We start from the raw sequence: 25,265 nt of genomic DNA, 5'->3' as shown, positions 1-25,265 counted from the left end.
TCGACAGCGTTTCGCGGCGTTTCGTGACGACGACGCATCACTAACCTGCTAGCTCATAGGTGAGCATGTGACGGAGAAAGCATCTCAGAGCTCGATTTCGTGAGAGCAGGCGCTGTCTGGTGTCAAGTATCTCACGACGGCTCGCCCGGAGTCTCCCATCTCATTCCGTCGTTTCGCAGCCTCAGGAGACCTTCTCTCATGGTGCATGATCAGAGTCCCTGGACCCACTCCTCCATCGAATAAGTGTTTCGCGGCAAGGGTGAGTCCTGCTTCACGCGCTCATTGATGCTCTAGTCGAACACCGACCCGAAGCTCCTGGTTCAGACTCCTTCCCGCGGTTAAGAATTTGTGGCTCCAACATAAATGAGATCGTGACAATGACTTATCTATTGCTTATTGGCGCAGAATTCCTGATTGAGCCGCAGCACCGATCAACGGCGAATTTTTTCATGATGCCAACTTTTCCCTCCACAGACATGACATCTATCGTGAAAATTCACGCCATCTCAGGGGTCCATGACGAGTCCCCTCACTGCTACCTGCTGCAGATTGACGAATTCAAGATTCTCCTCGATTTAGGATGGGACGAGTTCTTCAACCCGAAACCGATTCGCGAGCTTTCCAGATTAGTATCTCAAGTAGACGTCATCCTACTGTCGTATCCAGATCCGCTCCACTTGGGCGCTTTCCCACACCTGCGACACGAAATTAAGTGTCCCGTGTATGCCACGGTGCCTGTGTATAAGATGGGACAGTTGTTCATGTACGACCTGCACGAATCACATAAGAGCATGGAGGACTTCAACATATTCTCACTTGATGACGTCGATGAAGCCTTCGACATGATCACTCAGCTCAAATACAACCAGACTCTGCCGTTCAAGGGCAAAGGCCAGGGTATAAGTATCACACCACTCCCAGCCGGCCATATGATCGGAGGAACCGTGTGGCGGATAACCAAAGACGGCGAGGAAGACATAATCTATGCCGTTGATTACAATCATAAAAGGGAGCGCCATCTGAACGGTTGCGCGCTCGAATCCATCCAGCGTCCCTCGCTGCTCATCACGGACGCGTTCAATGCGAATTACATCCAACCACGTAGACGGAGTCGCGATGAGAAGCTCTTGACCACGATCATACAGACGATGCGAGCAGGTGGCAATGTCCTCATCGGAGTTGACACGGCTGGGCGGGTTCTCGAGCTTGCTCACATGTTGGAGCAATTATGGAGGAATCAAGAGTCCGGTCTCATGGCGTACTCTTTGATCATGGCAAGTAATGTCGCTGCGCATGTGATAGAGTTTGCGAAATCTCAAGTCGAGTGGATGAGCGACAAAGTGATGCGTTCTTTCGAAGGAGCTCGAAGCAATCCATTCCAGTTCAAGTATCTCATACCTTGTCACTCACACGGAGAGATACAATCCGTTTCTGAGCCAAAGGTTGTCCTGGCCTCCATGCCTGACCTCGAGTCGGGATATGGACGGGATCTCTTCATGTTATGGGCGAGCAATCCAAAGAACTCCGTCATTCTGACTTCGAGAAGTTCACCGGGAACGCTGGCTAGGAATCTCGTCGATAATCGGCCGAAATTCGTGCATCTCACATTGAAGCAACGAGTGGCACTGGAAGCCGATGAATTGGAGGAGCATGTTCGGAACGAGCGATTGAAAAAGGAAAAAGAGACTAAAATCGAAGATTCTTCGGATGAGAGCGACATTGAGGACGAGGCTTTGGCAGCAGCAGCCGTCATCGTCGGTGCTTCGATCGAAGACGTTGATATGGCCGAGTCTGAGCAACAGCAGCAGCACCACCACCAGGATCACACCAAGCGTCCGAGACTAAGTGGCAGCAGCGGCGATTTGACGGAGCGCCAGTCGTTCTTCCAGAAACCCACGAAAAAATCGCACCTGATGTTCCCCCTGAAAGAAGAGAAACTCAAATGGGATGAATATGGGGAAATCATAAACACGGACATGTTCTCGAACATGGGACTCAACGCGCCAGGGGACATTCTTGAGCCTTCAGTGCTGGGTCAGCAGCAACAACAGCATGTTTCGGACCGCAAAGACGACGCGAAGAAGGAGCAAGTGACTGAACAAGCAGAGATTCCAACGAAGTGCATAGCGAAAGAAGTCACGATACAAGTCAATTGCAGCATTGACTACATAGACTTCGAGGGCCGGAGCGATGGGGAATCGATCCGCCAGCTGGTTCAAATGATGAAACCGAAGAGGCTGGTCATCGTTCGCGGGGGCGATGAAGCCAACACCGCGGCGTTTTATGATTATTGCGTGAACTCTGGATGTGTGCAAGATAATCGTGTTTTTGCTCCGAAAGCACATGAGGTGGTCGATGCCACCACCGAGTCTCACATTTATCAGGTGAGCCCCATGGCATCTTGCGTTCGGAAGCGGTTTTCCGATGTAATTCAGCGCCGGCGGCTGGCGTCCGGAACGTACCGATTCCCGTGCACGTAGAGAACGAAATATTCTCCATGTCCTCTGTCCGATATGAAGGCGAAATGATGAAAACCTTGGCGTCCAATTACAGGTGAAGTTGAAAGAGTCCTTGCTCGCGAGACTGCGTTTCCGCAAAGCTAAGAATGCGGAACTCGCTTGGTTGGATGCGGAGATCGCCGAGCCGGAAGAAGACAACGATCTAGTCGGCAAGGGCGACGAAGAAACCAAAGAAAAGTTGATGGTTCTCCAGCCGTTGGGTGACTCGAACCGAGTCGTCGCTCCTCATAATCCCCTCTTCATCAACGATCTGAAGCTGTCTGATTTCAAGCAGGTTTGTTCAAAATACACTCTTGGACCTCAATGAAGCCACCGGATCTTGGTGGAAGAGACTTGATCAGTCGCTAAGTTAGAGGATCCAATGAAACGGAGTCTGTCTCCCAAAACGTCTGTACAGCATCCATCGCGTCTACAGATCCGTTGCGCTGAGATATCCTGGTCGTGGGAGGGATCCGGCTTCAATAGAAAACGGCATTCCCGAAGGCGCAAACTGCTTACTCGGACGTGTCGTATTTTTGACCGGAATATTTTACGCTTCCCTCAAGTTTTCACTTACATTTCAGGTTCTCGTCAAGAGCGGAATCAGTGCTGAGTTTTCTGGAGGCGTCTTGTACTGCAACAACTGCAGTGTTGCTGTGAAACGCAACGAGACGGGTCGCCTCAGTGTCGAGGGTGCTCTCACCGATGATTACTTCAGGATTCGCGAGCTTCTTTATGATCAGTACGCGATACTCTGAGTGAGATGTGGTCGCCATTATTGCCTCTACAAACCAGGGAGAGCATTGAGATCTCGTGGGCTCATCTTCCCCGCTCATGAATATCATCGAAATAAATTGTTCGATTTCTATGTATGTTGCGATGATATCCTTCCGATAATCGGGAATGCCTTCTCCGCGTTCCCAAGGAGAACAGTCGAACGCTCGATCGAGTAGACAAAAATTTAGTTTATGGGAGAGGTGGGTATAATTCAAATATCACACGCACGATATCGAAACGGGGGAAGGGGAGGTCTCCTAGAGTATGATAATATATATCCTCATTTATTCGCATTCGGCACTGCTATGAAGATGGAGTTTCCCCGGAAGCTTGCAGACGGAAGTAATTCTCATACATCCTCGTTCAGACACAAAAATCGAGGATATGATTTATACATTGATGAGCACACTGTTTGAGCTTGAGAGACTCGCCCCCGTGGGTGCAAATGTTCGTCAAGGTTTCCGTGAGTTTGAAGCCATTGGCCAGCTGACAGAGCTCTTTGTCGTTGAATATGAGAGTACCGAGAGCGAGGAGAGACCTGAATTGCGCTTCGCAGTCGGAGAGTTTCGGAATGACTTCACACATACTCTGAACCAGCCAGCGCTTCCGAGAAGCATTCGTCCTATTAGAGAAGGAGTTCTTAATTTTAGTTCAGATCCAACACTCGTCATTTCTGAGTGCGGCTAGTGTAAACTATCGATCCCATATCATGTATGTAGAGTTATGCTACTCACTCATCGGATTTGCAGTTGCTCAAAATCACATAATTCAGATACAAAGAACCCAGAGCAATCTGGGTGTTCTTATTGCCATTGAAACCGTGCTCGGAAGAGATCTGAAGAGTCAACGGTGTCTCGACGTTTTATACATGAGAAGAGCAGTGCCGAAAGGCGGAGGAATGATGGATCATAACGGAGTATCGTTCCGTTGACACTGTCGCCATCAAGGACGTTCTCGGAGCCTTACATACCTTCAGGATTCGCTCCCATTCAAGATGAGCCAATTGCTGACCGGCCTCTCTCAGGAACATATTCACGAAAAATCTGGAAATGGCACGGTTGCGTGAAGTTCATGGGAGACGGCGGTGAGCGCGTTCCATTGATCCCCTTGGGTAAATAGCCCAGCTCGAAACTTCGGGGCGAGGGCAATGAGTAGGGCTAGGCGTTTGTGCCGGCCGCCACATCCGCCATGAAATCCGCGATTTTCGGCCGGAATGCCCACCTTCCGCGAATTTCGGAGTTTTTTTCACGGGATAAGCAGGGTCAGTTTGACTCCTCCCGTGACAGCCCCGCATCCCGTTCGATAGATTCCAAGGGGACCATCGATGGCGAGATATCCTTATCCGCTGCGGACTTCATCCGCACCTGTCGCGTATTCGACCCCGCGAAGTTGAAAACAATCGAGATCGAAGCCGGCTACGTCATCGGAAATATACTGTGGTTCGAGGAAAACGATCCGGGGAAGGCTGAACTCCGACTGTACTTGTCGGCCAAGAGAAAACTCGAGGCTTCGTCTGATCCGATAGTTTCGTGGATAAATGCGACGGCTCGTTTTCCCGAATTGGCGAAGATCGCTCTGACTTGTCTGAGTGTACCCGGCAACAGTGTTTCGGCTGAGAGATCTTCAGGAAACACGCGACTGTTCTTCGAGATGATAGACGTAGTATAAAAAGTAAGAATCTCAGCATGTACAATATGCTTAATCATAACAGTGACGCAATGTGAGTTCTGGTCCTAGCTTCAAGCCTCCTAGGTAGCATAAGGTAATTGACGACAGCAGACAAACATGAGCATGAGCTTTCGTTTTGCTTGTTCGGAGCCATGAAGCTGCGCTTGTCTTTTTCCCGAGTTAGCGCGATTCGTCGACAAAGCATCCGCCATAAGTCCGCGATTTTTGCTTGGGAGATCCGCCACAGGTCCGCGATATTCCCCAAAAAAAGTCCGCCACAAACGCCAGGCCCTAGTAATGAGCATGCGCTGCGCATGACGCGCGACTGTATCCTGTACCTCCGACTATGCATGGAGGAAGATCCGGGCCGGAGACGGGCAGAAAAACATGGCCCATCCCCTGCGTGTCTTCAAAACAGAGTAAGTTCAAGAAGGCCAACTGACCGTAAAGCTAGCATACGATTCGCCGGTGCGGGAGACGTGATGAGCGAGACAATTTTCGCAACAAGTTTTGAGCCACCGGGCCCCGTACAGAGGAAGGAATTGACTGCATCGCTCCGGATTGCACATCGTAGCACATCGAGGGCCGGGAAGATGAATTCTGTGAAGTTCAAACGGCGTTTCATGGTGAGATAGTAGCCGCGAGGCATTCGTTTGAAAGGAACGCTCTAAAGGCAATAATTCATCGTCGTCCACAAGTGGAAGTCGACGCACCGTTAGGCCAATCAATGATCGCCTCCAACGTGCGAACGTGGATTTCCTCCAGCTTGTCTATCTTGCATTCGATGAGATCTTTGAGCTCATCCAGGTGTTGCTCGTCCTTCACGATATTTTCTGGCGGAACTTGACCATTGAACTCCCTCAGCTTGTTCAGCATGCCGGAGGTGTTCGCTATATCGAAAGCAATCCATTTTCCCGTGTACGGTATGTGTCTCACCTACGGGTATTGAGGCATAATTCGAGTCGGCTCAAGAGACGAGAGGATTGGAGGGAACGGTTATTCCGCTAATTGACTGGGTCCAGAGAGAGTTTTATCTTGTGATGAGTCGCGCCAGTGAATGCTTCGCTCATCAATTCGAAGGAGTAGACTCACGTCGTTCGAGCTTCCATTCGGAGCTGAGGCGTCTATAGAAGCAGCTCTGCTGGTTCCGGGAACGTACCGGCTATTCCCGGTGAAAGGGTCGCAATATTCGGTCGATGACTGCGCGGGGTCGATTGATTTCGTTGTTACGCCTTCGGAAACGAAAGTTTACCAGTAAATGAGCAAGATTTCCGTTAGAATGCTGCGCGACTCTCAAAATAAGCCGCGCATGAATCCCGGATTACTTGTAACTTTTTTTTGGGAAAGCTAAGGTCATCAACACATAGTGCCCAAACCTTGAGAAGTGTTGTTGATTATGAACTTCGCGACGTTGTCGAGGTAATCTTGAGGCAAGCCATGTTTATGAATGAAAGCTTGCGCCGTGATCCATGGGTCGTCCGTAAGGTTGTACGGTAGTTTCAGCGGCTTCGCGTTGTCGTCGATATCGACGTTAAAAACATGGTCGTATTCTTTTCCCTCGAACATTATTTTACCGCCTGCCGATGATCCGTCCGGACTTCCAACGACATCGCCTACGAATGGGAAATTAGCGAGGTCATATTCGTCGGGCCGCTTGAAACGAGGATTAGCAGAGGCCGCGGCATAGTACAACAAGGGCCGATCCCCGGGAGTGATCCCCCTCATCTGTATATTGAGGAGAGGATTTTACCGATTTTTTGCCAGGTCTGTTGCTGCATGGACCACATGTAGGCGCACACATTTTGTCCTTCTTTCACCAGAATAGTGTGGCCCTCCCGTTTACCCGGCTCGTTGAGAACCTCTTCTCCTGGGAGATTCTCCGTTTTGAGATCACCGAGTTCCTGTGCCGGTAGCGAGCTGCTCGCTACTTGCTCTTGGAAAGATTTCATAGCGTCGGGCGATGCTTTCAAAGCTTCGTATCTGCGGGAATGTCGAGCTTAGGCTTACAAGTTCAAGCGAGATAATCATGTTAAAGGACGGATATGACAGCGGCGCCGGCGTTTTCGGCTTCGTCAGTTTGTCTGTAACTACCGTGTGAAGACCCTGCTTATGGCATCGCTGCAGCCAGCCACGATGTCGCCGTTCGCGAGCAATGCGACGCTCCAAACAGTGGGGCATGGCATTCGAATCGTCTGTTGACACGAGCCGCGGGCGGTCCAAACTCGGACCGTGCGATCCTCTCCGCAAGTGACGAAGAAGTCGCTGTCTTCGAGGGTAGCGATAGAGTACACGAAGCTTGTGTGGCCCTGGAACGGGTACTTAGATGAAAGTCTGTCTCATTTAGGGCACAGAATCTAGCCATGTATGCAATACAATTACCAGAGGAGCACCCACTCTATAGATATGAAGGCAATCCCCAGCTACTTCCCAATGACGAATGGTCGCATCATTGGAACAGGAGAGGAACTCCCTGGTTGACAGAACAGCGATCCCGCGGACGCAATCCTCGTGCCCGAAAAAGGTTTTCTCACACTTGCCAGCTCGCCAAAGCCTTATGGCCTTATCCGCAGACCCTAGAAGAGACAGCCTTTTTCATTCTTGTTACGCGATTTCCGGTTCGATTTTCGACCGGAGCGACAGGTGGCAAGGGAGGAAGGATTCCGCGCACGGGAAGCTGCGGCTTATTCGATTGGACTCGACATTCCGCCGCGCGTGGTGCCTCGGGACAGTGGCCTTACGATACTAATAGGAGTGGACGGTTTCCTTTATAGCTACCAACATCCAGGCGGCAGAATTGTAGGGCCCGTACCTGTCAGTATCAATCCTTGTTGGGGCATGAGCGACACAGCCCAGACTGCTCCTTGATGTCCTTCGAGAGTCATCGTGCACTTCTGGCCCGACCACACCCGTGCCGTTTTATCCCACGAGCCTGGAATGATTGTTTATTCGTATGAGCTGCTGTCCGCAGTGCCGCAGAGTAGTCGGCGGAGCTCGTCCACGGCACGCTCACCTGAGACTAGAGTTCCGAATTGCCCGGCAGCCAAGGAGCAAACGGCCCCGGAATGTCCCAGAAGTTTGTACAAGGGCGAGTTTGATTCCAAATTGAAGCAGTAGATGTTGCAGTCGTGTGAGCCGACCAGAATCAGACCCTGCGGGAACTGGTCCGATGGCGGCATAGCACATACAGCCGACACAAAATCGGTCGGACCTTTGAGGCAGTGCGACTCAACGAATGCGCGATTCTCATCTTGCGCTCTGCAATGCGATAATCGCTCTCTGCAATCGTTACTGGATTCGACGGACAATCGGCTGCCGCCGATCGCGCCCTTGGAGCTCGATAAGACAGCGTTGAGCAGAGAACGCACACTGTCGACGTGCAGCGTCGGCCTTCTTACGGAGAAGAGGCGCACGGAGGAAAGGCTGTACCTATTCCGAGTACGCTCTGGTGTCTGATCAAGGGATCAGCGCCAGCGGCTGCGTCTCGGTGCATAGAGTTGCGAGCACGAAATGAGAGGCGGTTAATCCTATCATACCCGTTGTACGTCCAAATTCGAGTGGTGAAATCCCTGGAACCAGTGACAATACCCCCTTCTGGAAAGCATGTCTCAGCGACGACACGCACGTCTCGTGCATGACCACACAGGTTTGCCCGCAGCATATAAGAATTGGCTATGCCCTCCTCATTCGCCATTCGGAATGACGAAGAAGTCCAGCCCTCGGAGCAGATTTTCAACTATCGTTTATAATCTGCACCGTCAGTCACAGCGACAACGACGGGAATCATTCATATGATAGACACGGTCCGAGAGAGGAGAGAGGTTTCTCAGCAGACGGTAACAACACTCAGCAGACGGAGAATCTCCCGCAGCGCGCCAGCGCGCGAATTAGGGGTCGGCTGTTGCCTACAGCTGTACGCATCAACGCAAGCTGCAGCCTGCCTTAAATCGTACGTGAGTGATGACTGTGACGTAGAAAGTACGTGCGTAGCCTGAAGCCTCCGAAGGATGACCTCCGAATGCCGCACACAAGTCAGATCCCCACGAGAAATGCGTGAAGACGATGGCGATGGACTCACAGGATACGGGATAGTCCTCCTGTCTAACATGAACCCGTCCTATCGACGCCGCGCTTGATCCTAACAGACTCGTCGAGGGCGTATCCTCCTGCTTTCTCGGAACACAGGGAAAATTCGCCATCTTGAAGGGCGCGAATCTCGCGAGTTCCCGCTCGAGAGTCCCATCACGTCCGGGAATTTCTTTGAGCTGGGCAATAACCCTCGACTCTCGCTGACATGATCGCTCTCGCCCACAAAATGCGAAAGGCTCATATCCCCGTGAGAGATGGCTATTCCTGTTCACTATTCCTGTGAAGTGAACGTTGTCCTCGAAGGAGAGTGTACGAGTCCGCGATGAGCAATGAGGTGTCGGTTCCGACGACGGTGCGAGCGTTTTCAGGGGATCGCTGAGCACGCATAGGCCTTCGGAGCTTTTCGGGCTCGAAATTCCTAGGGAAGCGGGAGAAATAGCGCGGGAGGTCCCATGTATGTTCTGATCCGAACTCTGATGTATCAGGGATCACGGGCGCTACAGGAAGCTATTTAGCATCAATCTTCGCGCCGCAGCGTCGATACGGAGGAAATGCGAGACGACGTAAAAATCCCATGTTCTCCCTCGCTCCAGCAGAGATCATCGTCATCATCGTCGCAAGTGCAGCGCTACTTACTCTCATCAGCTCTCAGCCTCCGCGACTCCGCGCTTCTAGCTGAGTCAGATGATCTTTTTCGTCGCCCTCGTAACCCCTTAGCGCTCCAGCCGTTCCGATGGGAAACCCGTGCCTCCGCACCCGGAATGGCATCCCCGGTGTCTCGTCCTGGGGTCCCTGATTTTTGTGTAGCAGCATCATCATCACGGATATATGTATAGTGAAAAACAGAATCCCAGACAGCGTGGTGATATCGATGGAGGAGCTTGATCCCTCGTATACAGAGCCCTTCCCTCTTCACGCGGGAATCATCTTGACGGAACCACCGCCATTACACAACAAGCTAGAAGCAACAAGTCCTGTCGGGCATGATCGCGCCTGAAGGCAACTCTCTGCGCGTCCAACTCTGACCGAAAATGTATCGGATCGGTAAGAGAGAGAGGCGGCGCGTGTGCGGAAGGGGGGAGACACGTTTCCCTCGTTGTTTGTTGTTTACGAGGCTGAGCAGAAGAGCTTATTATTGTGGAGGAGTGTTGGACTTGTTCGACGTCGCCGTGTGTTCGGCATTCTCGTACAAGTATACTTTCGCTCGTCGTGGATGTTGTTCTCCGGGGAGCTCCGTTCGTCTCACTACGCCTGTCATGTCAAGGTAGCTCTCAGCTTGAGCATGCGCCCGGTCTGATCGTTGTTGCTGCTGTTCCACCAGCACCGGCGACGGTCGTGATGGCGGCACTCTCAGTGCCGGGATTCGCAACGGCTGTGGCGGTAGGTCCGGCTACGATTCCGCTGGGCCGGCTTATCGACTTCGTTCTCCAGAAGACCTATCACGAGCTGACAGTTCTGGCTGAATTGCTCCCGAGAAAATCGGATATGGATCGGAAAATCGAGATCACGGGTTTTGCCCACAGCACTCGTCTACTCTTCATTCGACTTCTAGCCTTGGTGAAGTGGGCCGCGAGCGCGGGGAAAGTCGAAAAATGTGCGAGCATTGTCAACTTCCTGGACAAGCAGAGCATGCTGTTCATTGAAACGGCTGACATGTTCGCCATGCTGTCTCGCGACACGTTGGTGCAAGCGAGGCTACCCAGTTTCCACATCCCCTGTGCGGCCGAAATACTTACCACAGGAACATATTCAAGATTGCCCAACTGCATTAGGGACAAGATCATCCCGCCCGATCCCATTTCCGCCGAGAAGAAGAAATGTGTTCTCGAACGACTGAATCGCATCATACAGTACAAGCTCGTAACCACCGACTTACCGCCATACATGCAGTGTTTGGAGATCAAGCGAGGCCGTGTATTATTTCGTGTTGAGAATGAATTCGAAGTTTCGCTCACTCTCATGGGCGACGGGCCGCAAGTTCCGTGGAGACTCTTGGACATGAGTTTCTTGGTCGAGGATGTATCAGCCTGGGATTGTAGTAAATCTCTGGTCAGTATAGTATTTCATGCATGATATGTGAGCTCGATGGGAGTTTCGGCACCGTGCGAATCTCTGCTAACCCGGGCTGATTCTCGAATTTCAGGTGCATCCTTTGCAGATTTCTTACATCCATCAGCTTGTGCAGTCCCACATTTGTGATGATCCGAGACCTCTTGACGCCATGTTTGAGTGTTTGCACTTCTTCTCTTTGAGTCTGCAACTGGAAGTACTGCACACGCAAACGGTTCGTTTGTGCCGAGAGCGTTTTGGGGACTCCGTCCGGATCGATGAGTACACTCCAGGCGCCACGCTGAAACTGAATTTCTGGAGTCGACATCTGCTTGACCACCAGCAACAACCCTTCTCTCTGGTGATTCATTTAAATGAAGAGGATCCGTGCAAACCTCTCCAGGTGACTCATGTGCCCGACCTTAGAGAAGAGAAAGAGCTGAGTTGCATCGAGCCCAATAGCGGGTTTCTCTCAATTGAGCGGCTTTTGATCCAGACGATACACATACGTTCAAGGCAGAGACTTTCGATCTTGAGAGACAACTATTTTAGAGAGCTCTTGCCATCAGACTTCGAATGTACGCTCGGCTTGAGCCCAGCCTTGCTCCAAATCCCTCTTGTGCATCCATGTTCGCCATCAGAGAAACTCGTACTCACTGTTGATACGCACACGGGATACGTGCAAGCGTTCGTACCCCAATACGACGAAGTCAAAGATGATGAGGAGCGACCGCCGATGATAGTGGAACTTCAAGAAATCGTGAACGCTCTAGCTAAAGATCCGAAAGCTGGCGGCAACCTGAGGAGTCGTCTCGCGTCGACGGTTCTGAATTTGAGGCTCTGGATCATTCTGAAGCGTTGTAAGCGGTCTCTCCAACACCTCCCGGTGCTCGCTATGGAACACAACCCGGTGATGGCGGCCATTCCAGACGGCCATCCACTGAACAGGATGGGGAAGTTCACTCTGTACGTGAAGCTCTGCAAACACATCCATTATTACGTTGTGATCGAGCTGCAAGCAGCTTCACCGTCGGACCATGTTCACTTCAAATACTACCTTATGAGCGTTACAGGTTAGCTCAGAAACGAACATCAATAATTTGATAGAATCACCGAACTGAATCGATTTCCCCGTAACCCCCTCACTGTATTCCTCTCTTGGCCCGGGGAGCCGACTTGTCGAACAGGCCGCCTGCTTCTCGCTATACGAGCCTTCTTCTCGATTTCCGGATGTTTCGATTCTGGGCGGATTCATTTGGGCGAGTCCTCTAAATAGATCGAATACTTCTCAAGCGAGAGGATGCTACACATCGTCCCTAGTCCCTAGGCTGCGAGGCTGACGATTAGACTAAAGCGGGTTCTGTTCTTTCCAGAGGATAATCGGCTGAGCACTTTCAATACCCTCGATAAATGCCAGGCTCATGCAGGTCTTTCCATAGATTCAGATTTTCTGGCGTCATCGGGTAAGGAGCAAAGGAAGAGGCCGTCATCGTTCCGAGCCGCCGTTGGAGGCGGACATCGTTCTCCGAAGAAGCCGCGTTTCTCAGGGTATCCTCTGAGCGAGGTGGTTAGCGTTGTCGCCGCCTGTGACGATAGGCTGCCATTCAGCTCACTCACTCGGGAGCTAGGTCTCCGGGGAATTTGTCACCGAGGCGTCAGTCAACGAATGGGAGGCGCGGATTTGTGTGTGAAAATTGCTCAGATGCCGGCTTACGGCGTAGGTGGTGACATTCCTGTCGATTTGGTCGAAGAGCTGCGGCGCTGCCTGCTCAGCTGCACCTTCCGTTTACAAACGAAGGCGAATTGGCAATGTGAGCTCATCTTCCATGATTGCCCGCTCATAACGCAGGAAGAGCGAAATGCAACCCGAGTGATTCATTTGAACTATGATTTCAGCCATAGCAATACTGGCTCTGTGGTGGACGAATGGCTGGCGGATTGGCTGATGATAGGCAAACTGTACAAAGTTGTATTGAAATTCGAGGCTGATTTGAAAAAAGACGCCTATGCTGCATTGGTAGAAACTTTTGAGGTTCGATCCTTTTCTTACCAGCGTCTCACGATCGCTTATGGATCGGAGAGAACAACGGTGAATTACACTGTGACGGTTTATCTGGAGGAAAGCAGATTTCGACTCGTCTTCGGCGTGGATGGACCAGCCTCTGCGATGAACCCTCATTCGATTATCGCACATCAGCTGTCCGATGACTTCAATCGGCACCAGTCGGTAGTTGAACTCCTCCAAACTCTGAGAGACACTCATCGACCTTTGCTGTCACTGTCTCGCTTGCCGAGTGTCCCGCAGCTGGGCGTCATTAATTCTAGACCGCAGGTTCCTGTTCTAACATTCATGATCATACCTCAATCATCGGTGTGTTTCCGGCTCGTCTATCGAGCCTGTTGCTGTTTAGAGATTCAATGCCGAAGAGGTGCTGGCTGCGTTATAATACGGGACGGCGCGTTCAGCCATTTTGACGAGAGTCGTCACGTGGAAGACTTTCTTGAAATCCCAGCTCTACGAGCGTTTCTCAGCAAGTTTTCATCGAGTAACGAGGTGAAGAAGGAGGAGTCTGATCCCCACCTTCCTGCAGTGCCTCTCCTCCCGGAAGGTGTCGCGCCGTTTCCGTCACCGACGGCAGCTAAGACGGGCTCGCCAGCGAGCGCACGATCTCTAGGTGGCGGTTGCTGCGACGACAGTCTCATCCCACCACGGTCCTCGCAGCACCAAACGGTTGGGCCGCCGTCTCTCGCGGCAGCTTCTCCTCATCCCTCTCCGGCTACGTTTGGCGGAAGTACGGCCTCCCCGAACCCGTCATTTGGACCGACGGTCGTTGTCAGTACGCAATCCGCCCTTGCGCCGACTTCACCGCTGGCAGCACCGCTACCCTCTTCACCATACTCTGCCCAGCAGCCGAACCTGTCGCCTTATATGACTTCTTCTTCACCATCTCCTTCTGCTGCTGCTTCGAATCCATCGAGCTTGCCTGGACCCTCTTCGAACGATCCCACCTCGCCGGCGTTCCCGATCCTCTCCGCGTCACCGGCTAACTCCTGGCCTCTGTCGCCGGCACCTCGACCCTCGTCGCGTCAGCTGTTTGCAACGCCTTCGCTTGGAGGTCCTTCGTCGGCCGACGCTTTCATGCGACCTCCGATGTCGCGCTCGGCTCCCGCAGGAGGCGGAAATTGGGCCGCCGCGATACCGATCGTTGTCAGTCACGAAAATCTAGATTTATTGTGCACTCCGACTTCCAGCGGTTATTCACCGATTGAGCGAGCTCTCGGATGCGCCTTCATGCGAAACACGATTCACCGAGTGTTGACGAGGGGCGACGTGGGTTCTGAAGTCCGCCACATTCAGGAGGCTGGTGTAGTGATCTTCAGACTCGATCAGCTGGTTTACAGAGTCTGTCTCGATCCGCTTGACATGCAATCCTTGCATGTCAAAATCACGCAACACGAATCAGCTACGCAGCAATTTTCTGTCGAAGACATTCAGATGATTGAACGGTACTTCGACTCGAGAGTCGCCTCGATCCCCTTTAAGCCGAACGCTTTCATCTCGTTCACGCGCTTGATGAACACACCGCAGCGAATATTGCGAGATTTCGTTCAGCTTATGCGTTTGGAGCTCTGTCCTTGCCTCAACTCGAGATGGAGCTTCCAGCTGTGCCTTACGATACCTCCGGCGGCGAGCCCACCATTAGCACCGCCGGGAATGACATCAGTTGTCATAAATCGGAACCGAGTATTGTTCTTTTTCCAACTGGTCCCCCTCGGAACGAAAGACGCCGAGCCAGTGTCTGCCACAGAGGTTCGCCCTCTCTCGATTGTGGTGCCGTTGGTGTATGATTTGCAAACGAACGCGGTATCACTGGCGACAGATCGGAAAACCGACGCCGCGGGTTCTCAGAATTCTCGAGCGCTCAATCTTATAGCATCCGTCTTGCGCCGATCCGTGGAGTACCAAAACAGAGCTGAATGTTCTATATATCCTCTGATAAGAGAGCTTGTTACTCAACTGACACTCGATTAAATCTCAACTTCACTATTAAGAGTCTGTAAATAATTATGTGCAATAAATGTGTTTTAAATTCAAGCGTGATTCAAGTCCGCAGCCTCGTGATTCTTGAGTGGACCGCGCGGCGGAGCCCGATAATTTGATTCTCGGTTCCGATCATTCGATTCTTGGTTCCCCGATTCTCGGTCGTCCGATCCCGAATCGTTGGTCTCGAATGGTTTCAGGGAAGGGACAACAGGTAAGTAATGTGTAGCGTAGTCAGTTCGTAGCTAGTTGAGCAGTAGCGGCGCCTAGCGGCGGACGGTAACTAGAGACTGACTCTGTGGAATAAAATGACTCCTGTGGAAGCCAGCAGCACGCGTGTACGTAATTGGCGCAGTCGACATTCGGATTCAGAATCGTGCATGATTCAGAAAAACTCGTGGAGAACGCACGATGGCTCCAAGTTTGCCTCCGCCACCCCCCTTCCTGTCGTGCCCAGGTGAGCCTCCGATAATTTGGGAAGATTGGTACGAGATGTTCACCAATTATCTTACGGCTTGTTGAATTGTGGGCGACACAGATCAAAAGAAGATAGCCACGCTGATGTTTTGCCTAGGCCCGGAGGGTCAAATACAATATCGGATGATCCGCGATCAGCCGGAGGAGCAGCTAGGTGAGCAGCTACCCTCATAATTCGAGAGAACCGTGAGTCGGTTGACGACTCGGTTCGCGGAGCAGCAAGGCCTGGCTGCCGCAAGGTTCGAGTTCAGGCGAAGACGATAACTGCCTGGGGTGTCGGTGGCTGATTACGTGGCATTGCTTCGCAAACTCGCCCAGAAATGTGACTTCGCAAGGTATGGTCCGGACGAAGCCCTCAAAGAGCAGATTATCGTCGGGATCCAAGACGATGCAACTCGTGGAAAGATTGAGAAGAAGATGAGAAAGGCAAGGCTTACATTGCAATAGGGATGGAGGTCCTCAAACACGATTTTACCTTTTGGTACCGGGCCTGGGAAACCAACGGGAACGGGATCGTTGCTGAGAAACGAGTGCTCCCTGCGTAGGTATGTTGGGGTTGACGTCGGAAATCACAACCCGAAAGCCGATTGAGAATCAGGAATCTGAGGATGATCACGGGATCGAGAGTACTCTCGGAGAAGCGAGCCCTTCCGAATTCCGACTCGTTGCCAATGAATGCCTCAATCGAAAGTCCTCTCCTCTGTGCCGGAGCTCCCACCAGAAGATGCCCGTTGAAGCGAAAAGGTACTCCAAAACATGGCCCAGCTGAGGTTGACGATTGGCGCAGAGTGAGCGATTTAGAAGTGATGTCCACGTCGTAAGTCATGAGAACTTTAATGAGTGTTCGTAGAACGTCAGACTGATGCTAAGGTTCGCTTGTGCACGAAGCTCCTCGGAGCGATTCCACCCGAGCTGTCCGCCATGACCCAACTTTGTCTCTGTGAGTTTGGAGATTTGCGAAGGACCGCATTGAGTAGCAAGCATACAAGATGAGATAATTTCTGCGGAATTTCCGATTCCGTCTCAATCGACCTCGATCCCCGTAGACAAAGGAACGAACATTCCTTGGTAAAATCCTATTAGATTGTCCGAATAATTTCGAAGTGCTTTGTGTAGATCACAAGCTTGCGAGAAGCGCAACGCTATATTCGTCGAGATGCGAAAGACTTCAATCACATCGAATAATTGGGTACAACGCGGTTCGTCGTTCTCCCCCCGCTTCACCATTCCGCGAGAGGTTGCGCCGCGAGTTCTCGCGTCCTTGAGCTCCGGGTCCACCGAACTCGACGCATTTATGGCTGTTTTTCCCCAAGATATTTGTGACAATGTTGCCACTTGCACCAATGCTCGCCTGCAAATTCTCGGAGAAAAGTCGGGGAAGAGGTTCTGAGAACTGACCCCGGTGAGATCAAGATAGCTTCTCGCTTGTTTCCCCATGATGGGCTTCAACGATGCGCCCAAGATAAGGGACTATTGGGCCACGGAGCCAAGCCTTGGGAATCCCGTTCTGAAGTCAGCCATGACGAGGGATCGATTTCTCCTTCTCCCGAGTAGGATCTAATTCGCGAGCCCAATGCTCAGTGCAATTGCCACAGTGCCCGAAAGAGGGATGTCGCGAGGAAGTCCAAAGACGGATCTAGGCTATCCATTCCGTGTCCAGAGGCGATCGCATTCTACAACGGAATCATCGGTGGAGTTGATCTCTGTGATCAAAAAACGTCAACGTATGACCCCGACCGGAAATCTAAGAAATGGTGGAATCGAATTTTCCTGAAAGTACTCCTTATGTCTGTAGTGTATGCCTCAATCCTTTACGAAGGTGTTCTGAAGAGAAAGATCCCGATGCGACCGTTCATCATTCCCCTTGTGAAGCAACTATTCATAAGCGGGCGACAAACAGGTCTCATGAGCCGACCCATTCCTGTCGCTCCAGCTATACGTGGATACCTACCGATTCCAGACCTTAGCTCTCACATCTCGACCGATGGGGCCACAAGCCGGCGCTGCGTCCTTCGCGCAAATCAAGGAAGGAACTAGGACCAAGAAAATCTACGAATATCGCCGGAGAGCATTCTGCCCTAGTTGCTTCACTAAGTATCATTCTCGTTGAAATACCGCTCATTTCGTGCCCTCTACCCTTAGACATTAGTCTCGGAGACCCTGCTAATTGCTACTTGCTACTGCCAGATTCACTTATGTGTGTGATCGGGAATCCGCTATTCAATAAATTCTCCTCCGCCCAGGGGGGCAAGCGCACGATCATATCGGGCGTCAAGAATGGATGATTCTTGGATGGATGGATGGATGGATGGATGGTTTATTGACCCTCTCTGATTATATCTCACTCAGTCTAAATATATATCAGATGACCCTGGTGCAGGGGCGATGTCTCTAGCAGGTCGATTCATGTGATATCCTTCTACGGTTCCGGTGGTAGTCCTCCTCCGTTCCCATTCCTCTAGTAGCACTCTAGTCCTCGTGATCATCCTCGGCGTGCTGTCTTCATGTAGCCCTAGTTGTCTTTGCACGATGTACTCGGCCTCCGGCGGGCTGTCACATTTCATTATCACATGTTCCAGAGCTTCCTCGGCTTTGCCACATCTTTGGCAGGTTGGATCGATGTTCTTGAAGCGTGACCGATATTTCCTGGTCTGCAAGCATCCTGCTCTCGCATTCAAGGAGGCGACTGCCTTGCGTGTTATCGTATAGGTGCTCGATAGTGCCACTCGCAGTCTTGAAACTCATGTATCTGTCTAAGGTGGTTTTACCTGACATTCCGTCCAGCCAATCTGAGTCTAGTTTGGCTCGCACCGATTCTTCTACATATTTCTTGTAGGCCGCCCGGCTTATCCGTTTACTCTTGATCGGCGATTGCCAGCGCTCCTGACAGTTAAATTTATCCCTCAGCTCCGATCTCCTGTCCTGAAGTTTGGTTTGCATATTGGTAATTTTAAGCATCGTCAAGATCGCCTTTGGCCATCTGGTCTCACTCATCTCGCCTATTCTTGCAAGATACGTGATTTTGCTTTTGGCCTATCTCGCCTCGAAGCTGGACCAACCCAGCTCCCCGTCGATGAATTCTACCGCTGTGTTCGACTTAGGCCCCCCTGAGGCCTATCTACCAGCTTCTCGCTGTAGGTTTTCAAGTCTCTTCCGCAGTCTTGTGGACATGAGTTGTGATCGAATTCGCGTACGTCAGGGCGGGTACTGCTGTACTCTTCCATTGTATCTTTGTCACCATAAATCTGTTGAAGCGCCATGAGGACTTCGCGAGCATCTGTCTCAGTTCTTTCTCCGCCCTCTCTCCCAGATTTTCTCCCGTTCCCTTAGGTAGTTTCGCGAGTTACAGAGCGTTATTCCCAGGTACTTGTATTTCTCTTGTACCGGCGGTATTTGTCCCTGCACCTCTGAAACGCCCCTCGAGTCCGTACATTCCGCAAACTCGACTATTGCACTCTTTTCGGGGTAAAATTGGAGATTCATCTGAACTCGGAATTCCGATACCTCTTGCCCGAGTGGACTGAGCCGGGCTATAGATCGGATGAGGAGTCCTGCCAACCAGAGCGAAAGAAAGCTCAGATTGACGGATCAAAAACGGTGAGGTACAGAGGCACTAGAAATAAAAAGGCTAATGTAAGATCAACCACCCTAAGTATCTGTGTTTTCAATCTAGCTGGGGGCAGGACCAAGAGCAAATGCACGAAGCTAATGATGAATGCGTTCGAAAACACAGAGGAAGGGATAATCCTCCTCTGTGAAACATGGTTGATGAATGATGAGACACCTCCGACAATCAAGGGCTACCAGTTTGCGGGCTCCAACAGGGCGCTCAGGAAGAGATGCCAAAGCGGGCACTGGGATTCTGGTACCCGAGAGCCTCGGAGATGAGGAATGGTCGGAGAAAGGCAAGGACTATATTGCGATAGGGATGAAGGTTCTCAAACACGTTTTAATAATAATCAGTGTGTCTGAAACTCATGAGACTATTGGGAAGAATAATCGTCTATTCAGAGAGATAGGAGAGGTACTCAGAAAACGAAGGAAACAGAATTCACTCATACTGATCGGAGGGGATACGAACGCCCACCTAGCTCAATGGGCAGGTGAGCAGAATGTCAGGGGACACCTATTGTTGGACTTTGTAGAGCAGAATCAGCTTCATATCATGAATATGGCAGAGATGTGTGAGGGAAGCCACACTTGGGCCAAGCAGTACTTGATTACGTGCTGTGCACTGACAGAGCTCGGGAATATATCCGGAGCATGAGGATCGATGAGACTAGGATCAGGAGCAAAGAACTCTCCGATCACAACATGATCAACATAGAAGTGGTGCTCCCCGGGGTGACAGCCCCAGAGAAGGGGAAGAAGTTCGTGGTCGAAATCAACAAAAGCAAAATCGCTGAGCTCACCAGACAAGCATTGGGAGATCGACAGCAGAGAGGCGAAAAGGTTGAATACAGAGACCTTGTAGTGCTTATCAAGGACCACTCTAGAATATCCTCAGAGAAGGTCAAGATAAATCAAAAATATCCCAAATGGTCGGTAGAGATAAGGAGGCTAGACACTATCCGAAAGGGAATCAGTCGAGATCTCAGGCGAGCAAGGAAGGGTAAAGAGGCTGATTTGGAGGAGATCAGCCAGAGATATAGGAAAGCAGTGAGCGATGTCAACAGACGAATTGCTAGAGAGACTGCGGACAAGGACAAGAAGATGTACGACCACATCGTCAGATGTCCTAGGAATCAGAGAGCCGAGCGCTTCTGGTCGTATGTCAAAAAAAGTGACGACAGACCTAGGAGAGAGCTAACAATCAAAAACAGAGAGGGAGAAGTACACACCACGTTCGGGAATGCTTTCTCTAAGTCTTCCACAAGTCTGACCTGGAGTGTGCTTACCATTTCTCCCATGGGCTTTCCGAAAGTGATGGAGTCATCATAGTGTAGGTTGAGTTTCATCTGCTTCAGTAGTGGACGTGAAATCAGTATATAGTAGGAAACGTTTTCTATCACTAAGCAGGCGACTTCTCCGGAAAACGTTCCAAGTTCGAGATGAACTCTCGCCCACCGATCAAGAGTGGAAGGTTTGTTTCTCCAGTCGTATATCTGAAGTTACTTCCCAGTGAATCTATTCTTTCCTGTGACCAATTTCGCGTTGATGACGGAGATCGAGGCTCCGCTGTCGATCACGGCATTGGCCTTTTTTCCTTCAATGCTCACCTCCATTGAGGCGATTTCTTCCGAACAAAATTAGATGGTTCTCTTCAGCGACTTCGGGGTGGAATCCTCAAGACCCCCGTTTATTGGTTTGAATGTTCTTCCACTCGTTCATTCTCTCTGTCTTCTTGAAGCATGGACGAATGTTTCGTATTCTTCCGGACGAATGGTTTTTTGTCTCCATGGAATTTTCCTCTGGTCCCCCATTCTCTTGATCGGGGGTCTTTCTTCCATGTTTCCTTTTGGGGAGCTCCTCTTTCTGAGTTGTCCTTCCCCCCTCTTTTACTCAGGTATGTTTCTTTTTCTGAAGTTATTTGCCAGTTTTGTCGTCTAGCGTTCAGTTCTTCTCTTAAGAACTTGAATATGTTCAGAAGGCCCTCTTCGCTCAAATCGTTTGCATCATGTTCTCGGAGGAATTTGAGTCTCATCTGAGGTGGAAAGGCTTCTCGGATCCCCATGATGGTGATAGATTGGTATGTTGTAACTTCTGTTCCTAGAGCCTTCAACGCGTTCACGTGACCCCATGCCGTCTGGTATAGTTTTTCTAGATGGCGAAAATCCTCGTTTCCTGACTCTTTGCATTTCCTGGGAATGTCGCGTAGTGCTTGTAGGTGGGAAGTTTTCAAGTCTCCCGCAGTGAGGTAGTGTTCTTCTAGATTTGCCCATGCGAGTTTGTAGGCGTTCGTTACGCCTGCATGGTTTTCGACGATTTGGTAAGCGAACGTCTTCCGTTTGATTGACGTGAGGGAGTAGGAGAATTTATGTTCTGGAGAGTAGTTTGTGTTCGATAGCACCTCTTTGTCGAAAATCGTTCTCCACCAGATCCATGAGGAGTTCCTCCCGTCGAATTCTGGAAGGTTTGGTCTCTTGTTTGTTTCGTTGTTGGGTTGCCTCCCGTTGTCTCCTGCCCCAGCTTCGGAGAATTTTCTCGCTCTTTGACGTTCTTTGACGAGGTTGGGTGGAGTCACACCTATTTTCAGCGGGTGTCCTAGAGCTACGGCTCCATAGAGTTTTTCTGCAAGTAGTAGGCAATCCTGATCCAACTTCTCTGCTCTCAGGAAATCTTCTGGTTGTGTTTCCACATCGTTTTCTCTGATTTTCTGTAGCGTCTCTCGATACTCGATTAGTTCGACATATTTCGATGCACATTCGTTTTCATCTTCGAAGAATCCTTTCTCGTTAGTTCTGTCGATTATTTCAGTGCATAGAACAGACTGAAGCCAAGCTTCTTTATCTCGCTTATATAGCTCAAGTATGCCTACGGGAATAGAAACTTCGCGGGACCCTGCGCTGAGCTACGTAGTGCGAGGTCTGAGGGGATGAGCAACGTCGAGAGATCGCACCAGGCAAAATATATGGAGGAGCTTGCTTACTATGATCGACTCCTGGCGGACGACGCCTTGTATTTGGATAGAGGTAAACTACGAGCTGACGAGTCAGTTCGGGTAGTCGTACCGAAGGGCATGCGTTTACAGGTTTTCGCCTTGGCACATTCTCACCCGATGGCGGGACATCTGGGGTACCCTCGTACTTGAGCCCGGATAAATGATACATAAACCTGGTATCGATCAGCTACGCAGATTGCAGAGATGGTGAAGAACCGCCTGGTTTGAGCGAAAAACAACACGAAGAGGGTTGGACTCGCAGCTTCGAAGAAAACAGTTCCGATTGAGGGAATACCCCTCAGTCAATGGGCCATGGATGTTCTGGGGCCGTTACCAATGTCGAGTGACGGGAATCAATATTTCCTGGTCGGAACGGATCCGTTCACAAAGCGGGTGGAATTATTTGCGACGCCTGATCAAGAAGCCGTCACAGTCGCGGATTGTCTAATTACCGTCGTCAACAGATATTCGATTCCGGCAAGTGTTTTTTCGGACAACGGATCGAATTTCAAGAGTATAGTCGACAAAAAACTGTTCGAATCACTCCAAATAAGGCCGATATACACCACCCCTTATCATCCGCAGACAGATGGGCAGCGCGAGAGATTCAACGCAATTTTAATCCAGACGCTGAGAGAAGTAATCGAGGAAAAACCGCAGAAATGGGACCGGAAACTCCAGTCCGTCGCCTTCAGCCATCGAACGTCAGAACACTCCGTGTCAGGGTATTCCCCTTACCGAATTGTTTTCGGCAGGAAACCTCGAGAGCCGGTACACACACTTACAGAACCAGATCTAAGGAATGCTCCGGTTCGGTACCTTGAAAATTTCAAAGAGGCGGAGGAATGGTGACGGGTTGCAATGGAACGCATAAACGCAGAGAAAGACTCAAGAGTTTGGCTCAACGATCACCCGGAATACCAAGAAGGAGACATATTGATGGTAAGGAATCATAAACGTTCGCCAAAATTTTCCCCGGTCTACAAAGGGCCGTTTAGAATTTGTAAACAGGAAGATCCAAAGTATTTCATAGATGTAGATGGGAAACCGAAGAAGATACAAGCGGAGAATTTGAAATTGTTCTTGAGAAGTGGGAAGGATAATCCATTGGAATTGTGTACGATCGAGGAAGAAAAACGAGAGGTTCCGCGCGCCCAGGACGCGCAGAAGAAACAGAAGCAGACGCAGTTGCGGACGAGACCGGACGCACAAGAGTACAGGAACAACCGCGGAACGCACAGTACACCAGATCCGATCGTGAGATTCGGAGACCGGATAGGTGCTCCTAGACTTCATTAAGAGGAGGAGGATGTTGAAACAGCGAATAATACTCATAGCCAGATCCGAATTAAATGATTGCGCGTCGAAACTATCGAGAAAGAAGGAACCAGAAGAGAGGTTGAAAACGTTGTCTCTCAAACGAGCCGGTCAGGGATGACCACGTTATCTAACGAGATGCGAGACGTTCACCCGGCCATGATGATCGAAACTCCAAACATCTCGGCTTTGGAATCCACTTGAAAACAAAAGAACCGTGAGTGGAGACAACTCCGACGACAATGTTTACCAACAGAAGAAATCCAAAACCAAGCTTGTACATTTTCGTCAGCGTCCTCACACTGCCTCTCTTCTGGAGGGGTCGGTTGTTCTGAACGGCGTTACCCTTCCTCTCTCCCACTCGGTCACTTGCCTCGGTTTGGTCCTTGAGGCAAATCTTTCGTGGCAGAAGTATTCCATTCAGTTACGTCGGAGACTCTTGTCCTATGCCTTCTGTCTACATAGGCTAAGACGTCTGGGCCTTCCCTGCCCTACCCTCTTATCGGTTTACAGAGCTATCATAGGTAGCTCTATTTCGTATTGCTGTTCTGTCTGGGGTCTGTCCCCGTCCTCTGCTGCCCTCCGGTCTATCCAGGTCGGCCAGAATAGCGCAACTAGAGCTATCTACGGACTGCCACCTCGTTCGTCGGTCTCCCCCCTGCTCAAGTCACTCTCATTTTTCGATGCTCGTCAAGTTTGCGCCTATCGCATAGCTTGCCTAGCCTTCTTGTCGATCTACTTCCCTGCGTCCGTTCCCAAGTCGTGTATCTCGGAGTTCGTCGACTCCCTCAGATCGTCTAGAAACTTTCGTCTCAGGGTAGCTCGAGTAGTTCATTCGTCCTCCAGAGCGTCGCCCAAATACCAAATTTCTAATGTATGGAATGATCTCCCTGCTGATCTCCGAGGAATTACCAACTACCGTGAATTTAAACGTAAACTTCGAGTTCATGTAATGTCTAGCTAAAAATGCGGCCCGGTAGGGCTTGCGGGTTCCATGCCCATACTCATCCCTATGTAATAAATGAAATGAAATGAAATGAAATAGAACGCGAAGTCAGAGCGGCGCAGCAGGCAGTGAGAGAGGAGGTTCAAAAAGAACTGGCGGCAAGAGATCGCCGAATGCAGGCGAATATCCTGGCCGCTCCCCGCGGCCTGCGCAGCCGAAAATTCTGGCAATACATAAGACGTTCACAGGTAAACAAAAAGCCATCTCCTAGTGCCAGAGACGCCAACGGAAGGAAAATTCCCGAAAGCGAGCTTACAGATTTCCTCACCAACATAGCCAAAACGAAGCTATACGGGGAGGAGGAAGTGCACGACGCCACAACCCCGGTTAAAATATCAGAACCAACCGGTCTTAAGACAACGGCGAACGACATACACGAAATTCTCAGTCGCATGCGCACTCATACGAGCACAGGCATGGACGGAATTCCAGTGAAAATCTTGGGGGAACTCACCGAAATCGGGGAGGAGTACATAAGTGATTTATTCAACCGCATCCTCGCGGGAGACGAAGAGATCCCACCGGATTGGAGGGATGGGAAGGTCGTTATGATCGAGGAGCCAAACTCAAAAGCGGGCGACCTATCGACATATCGACCGATCACCATATCAGCAGTACTGTATCGCATCTTCACGAGATACCTTGTGAAAGCGATGCAGAACTGGATGGAGAACAACAATATACTCGGAGAAATGCGAAATTGCTTTCGAACGGGAAGAAGGGGCGACGACAATCTATTTATGC

The 25,265-nt window shown here is 50.7% G+C and overlaps 3 protein-coding genes across 3 annotated transcripts; 2 read left to right on the top strand and 1 right to left on the bottom strand.

Annotated features, from left to right (window-relative positions):
* The first annotated feature begins 476 nt into the window (after positions 1-476).
* On the top strand, positions 477-3,367 carry Cpsf100 (cleavage and polyadenylation specificity factor subunit 2). The gene is made up of 3 exons (XM_018641787.1): positions 477-2,384; positions 2,554-2,793; positions 3,083-3,367. The coding sequence occupies exons 1-3, from the start codon at positions 477-479 to the stop codon at positions 3,254-3,256; spliced, it is 2,322 nt and encodes a 773-aa protein (XP_018497303.1). The 3' UTR covers positions 3,257-3,367.
* A 101-nt stretch (positions 3,368-3,468) lies between these two features.
* On the bottom strand, positions 3,469-8,724 carry Plap (phospholipase A2 activator protein). Its single transcript, XM_018641809.1, has 13 exons — positions 8,477-8,724; positions 7,954-8,198; positions 7,753-7,872; positions 7,338-7,516; positions 7,035-7,249; positions 6,694-6,923; positions 6,320-6,556; positions 6,036-6,175; positions 5,657-5,879; positions 5,387-5,543; positions 4,246-4,318; positions 4,010-4,110; positions 3,469-3,897 (listed from the first exon to the last, which is right to left on the bottom strand). The coding sequence occupies exons 1-13, from the start codon at positions 8,632-8,634 to the stop codon at positions 3,639-3,641; spliced, it is 2,337 nt and encodes a 778-aa protein (XP_018497325.1). The 5' UTR covers positions 8,635-8,724; the 3' UTR covers positions 3,469-3,638.
* Positions 7,598-15,185, top strand: LOC100903581 (mediator of RNA polymerase II transcription subunit 14). The gene is made up of 4 exons (XM_003737120.3): positions 7,598-7,622; positions 10,414-11,078; positions 11,173-12,151; positions 12,452-15,185. The coding sequence occupies exons 2-4, from the start codon at positions 10,515-10,517 to the stop codon at positions 15,109-15,111; spliced, it is 4,203 nt and encodes a 1,400-aa protein (XP_003737168.2). The 5' UTR covers positions 7,598-7,622; positions 10,414-10,514; the 3' UTR covers positions 15,112-15,185.
* The last annotated feature ends 10,080 nt before the right edge of the window (positions 15,186-25,265 follow it).

Source organism: Galendromus occidentalis, unplaced genomic scaffold, assembly GCF_000255335.2.
Source record: "Galendromus occidentalis unplaced genomic scaffold, Mocc_1.1 scf7180000075391, whole genome shotgun sequence".
Classification (NCBI taxonomy): Eukaryota; Metazoa; Arthropoda; class Arachnida; order Mesostigmata; family Phytoseiidae; genus Galendromus; species Galendromus occidentalis.
This window is presented reverse-complemented; position numbering and strand designations above follow the sequence as displayed.

What these genes read in the sequence shown, in the direction of transcription:
- Plap (XM_018641809.1), bottom strand. Translation starts at nt 8,634, where the DNA reads ATGGCGAATGAGGAGGGCATAGCCAATTCTTATATGCTGCGGGCAAAC. An exon ending in CGAATTTGGACGTACAACGG is followed by an intron (nt 8,199 to 8,476) that starts GTATGATAGGAT and finishes ATCGCATTGCAG; the next exon opens with AGCGCAAGATGAGAATCGCG. An exon ending in ATTGCCTTCATATCTATAGA is followed by an intron (nt 7,250 to 7,337) that starts GTGGGTGCTCCT and finishes TACCCGTTCCAG; the next exon opens with GGCCACACAAGCTTCGTGTA.
- Cpsf100 (XM_018641787.1), top strand. Translation starts at nt 477, where the DNA reads ATGACATCTATCGTGAAAATTCACGCCATCTCAGGGGTCCATGACGAG. An exon ending in CCGAGTCTCACATTTATCAG is followed by an intron (nt 2,385 to 2,553) that starts GTGAGCCCCATG and finishes GTCCAATTACAG; the next exon opens with GTGAAGTTGAAAGAGTCCTT. An exon ending in AGCTGTCTGATTTCAAGCAG is followed by an intron (nt 2,794 to 3,082) that starts GTTTGTTCAAAA and finishes CTTACATTTCAG; the next exon opens with GTTCTCGTCAAGAGCGGAAT.
- LOC100903581 (XM_003737120.3), top strand. Translation starts at nt 10,515, where the DNA reads ATGGATCGGAAAATCGAGATCACGGGTTTTGCCCACAGCACTCGTCTA. An exon ending in GGGATTGTAGTAAATCTCTG is followed by an intron (nt 11,079 to 11,172) that starts GTCAGTATAGTA and finishes CTCGAATTTCAG; the next exon opens with GTGCATCCTTTGCAGATTTC. An exon ending in CTACCTTATGAGCGTTACAG is followed by an intron (nt 12,152 to 12,451) that starts GTTAGCTCAGAA and finishes TGTTCTTTCCAG; the next exon opens with AGGATAATCGGCTGAGCACT.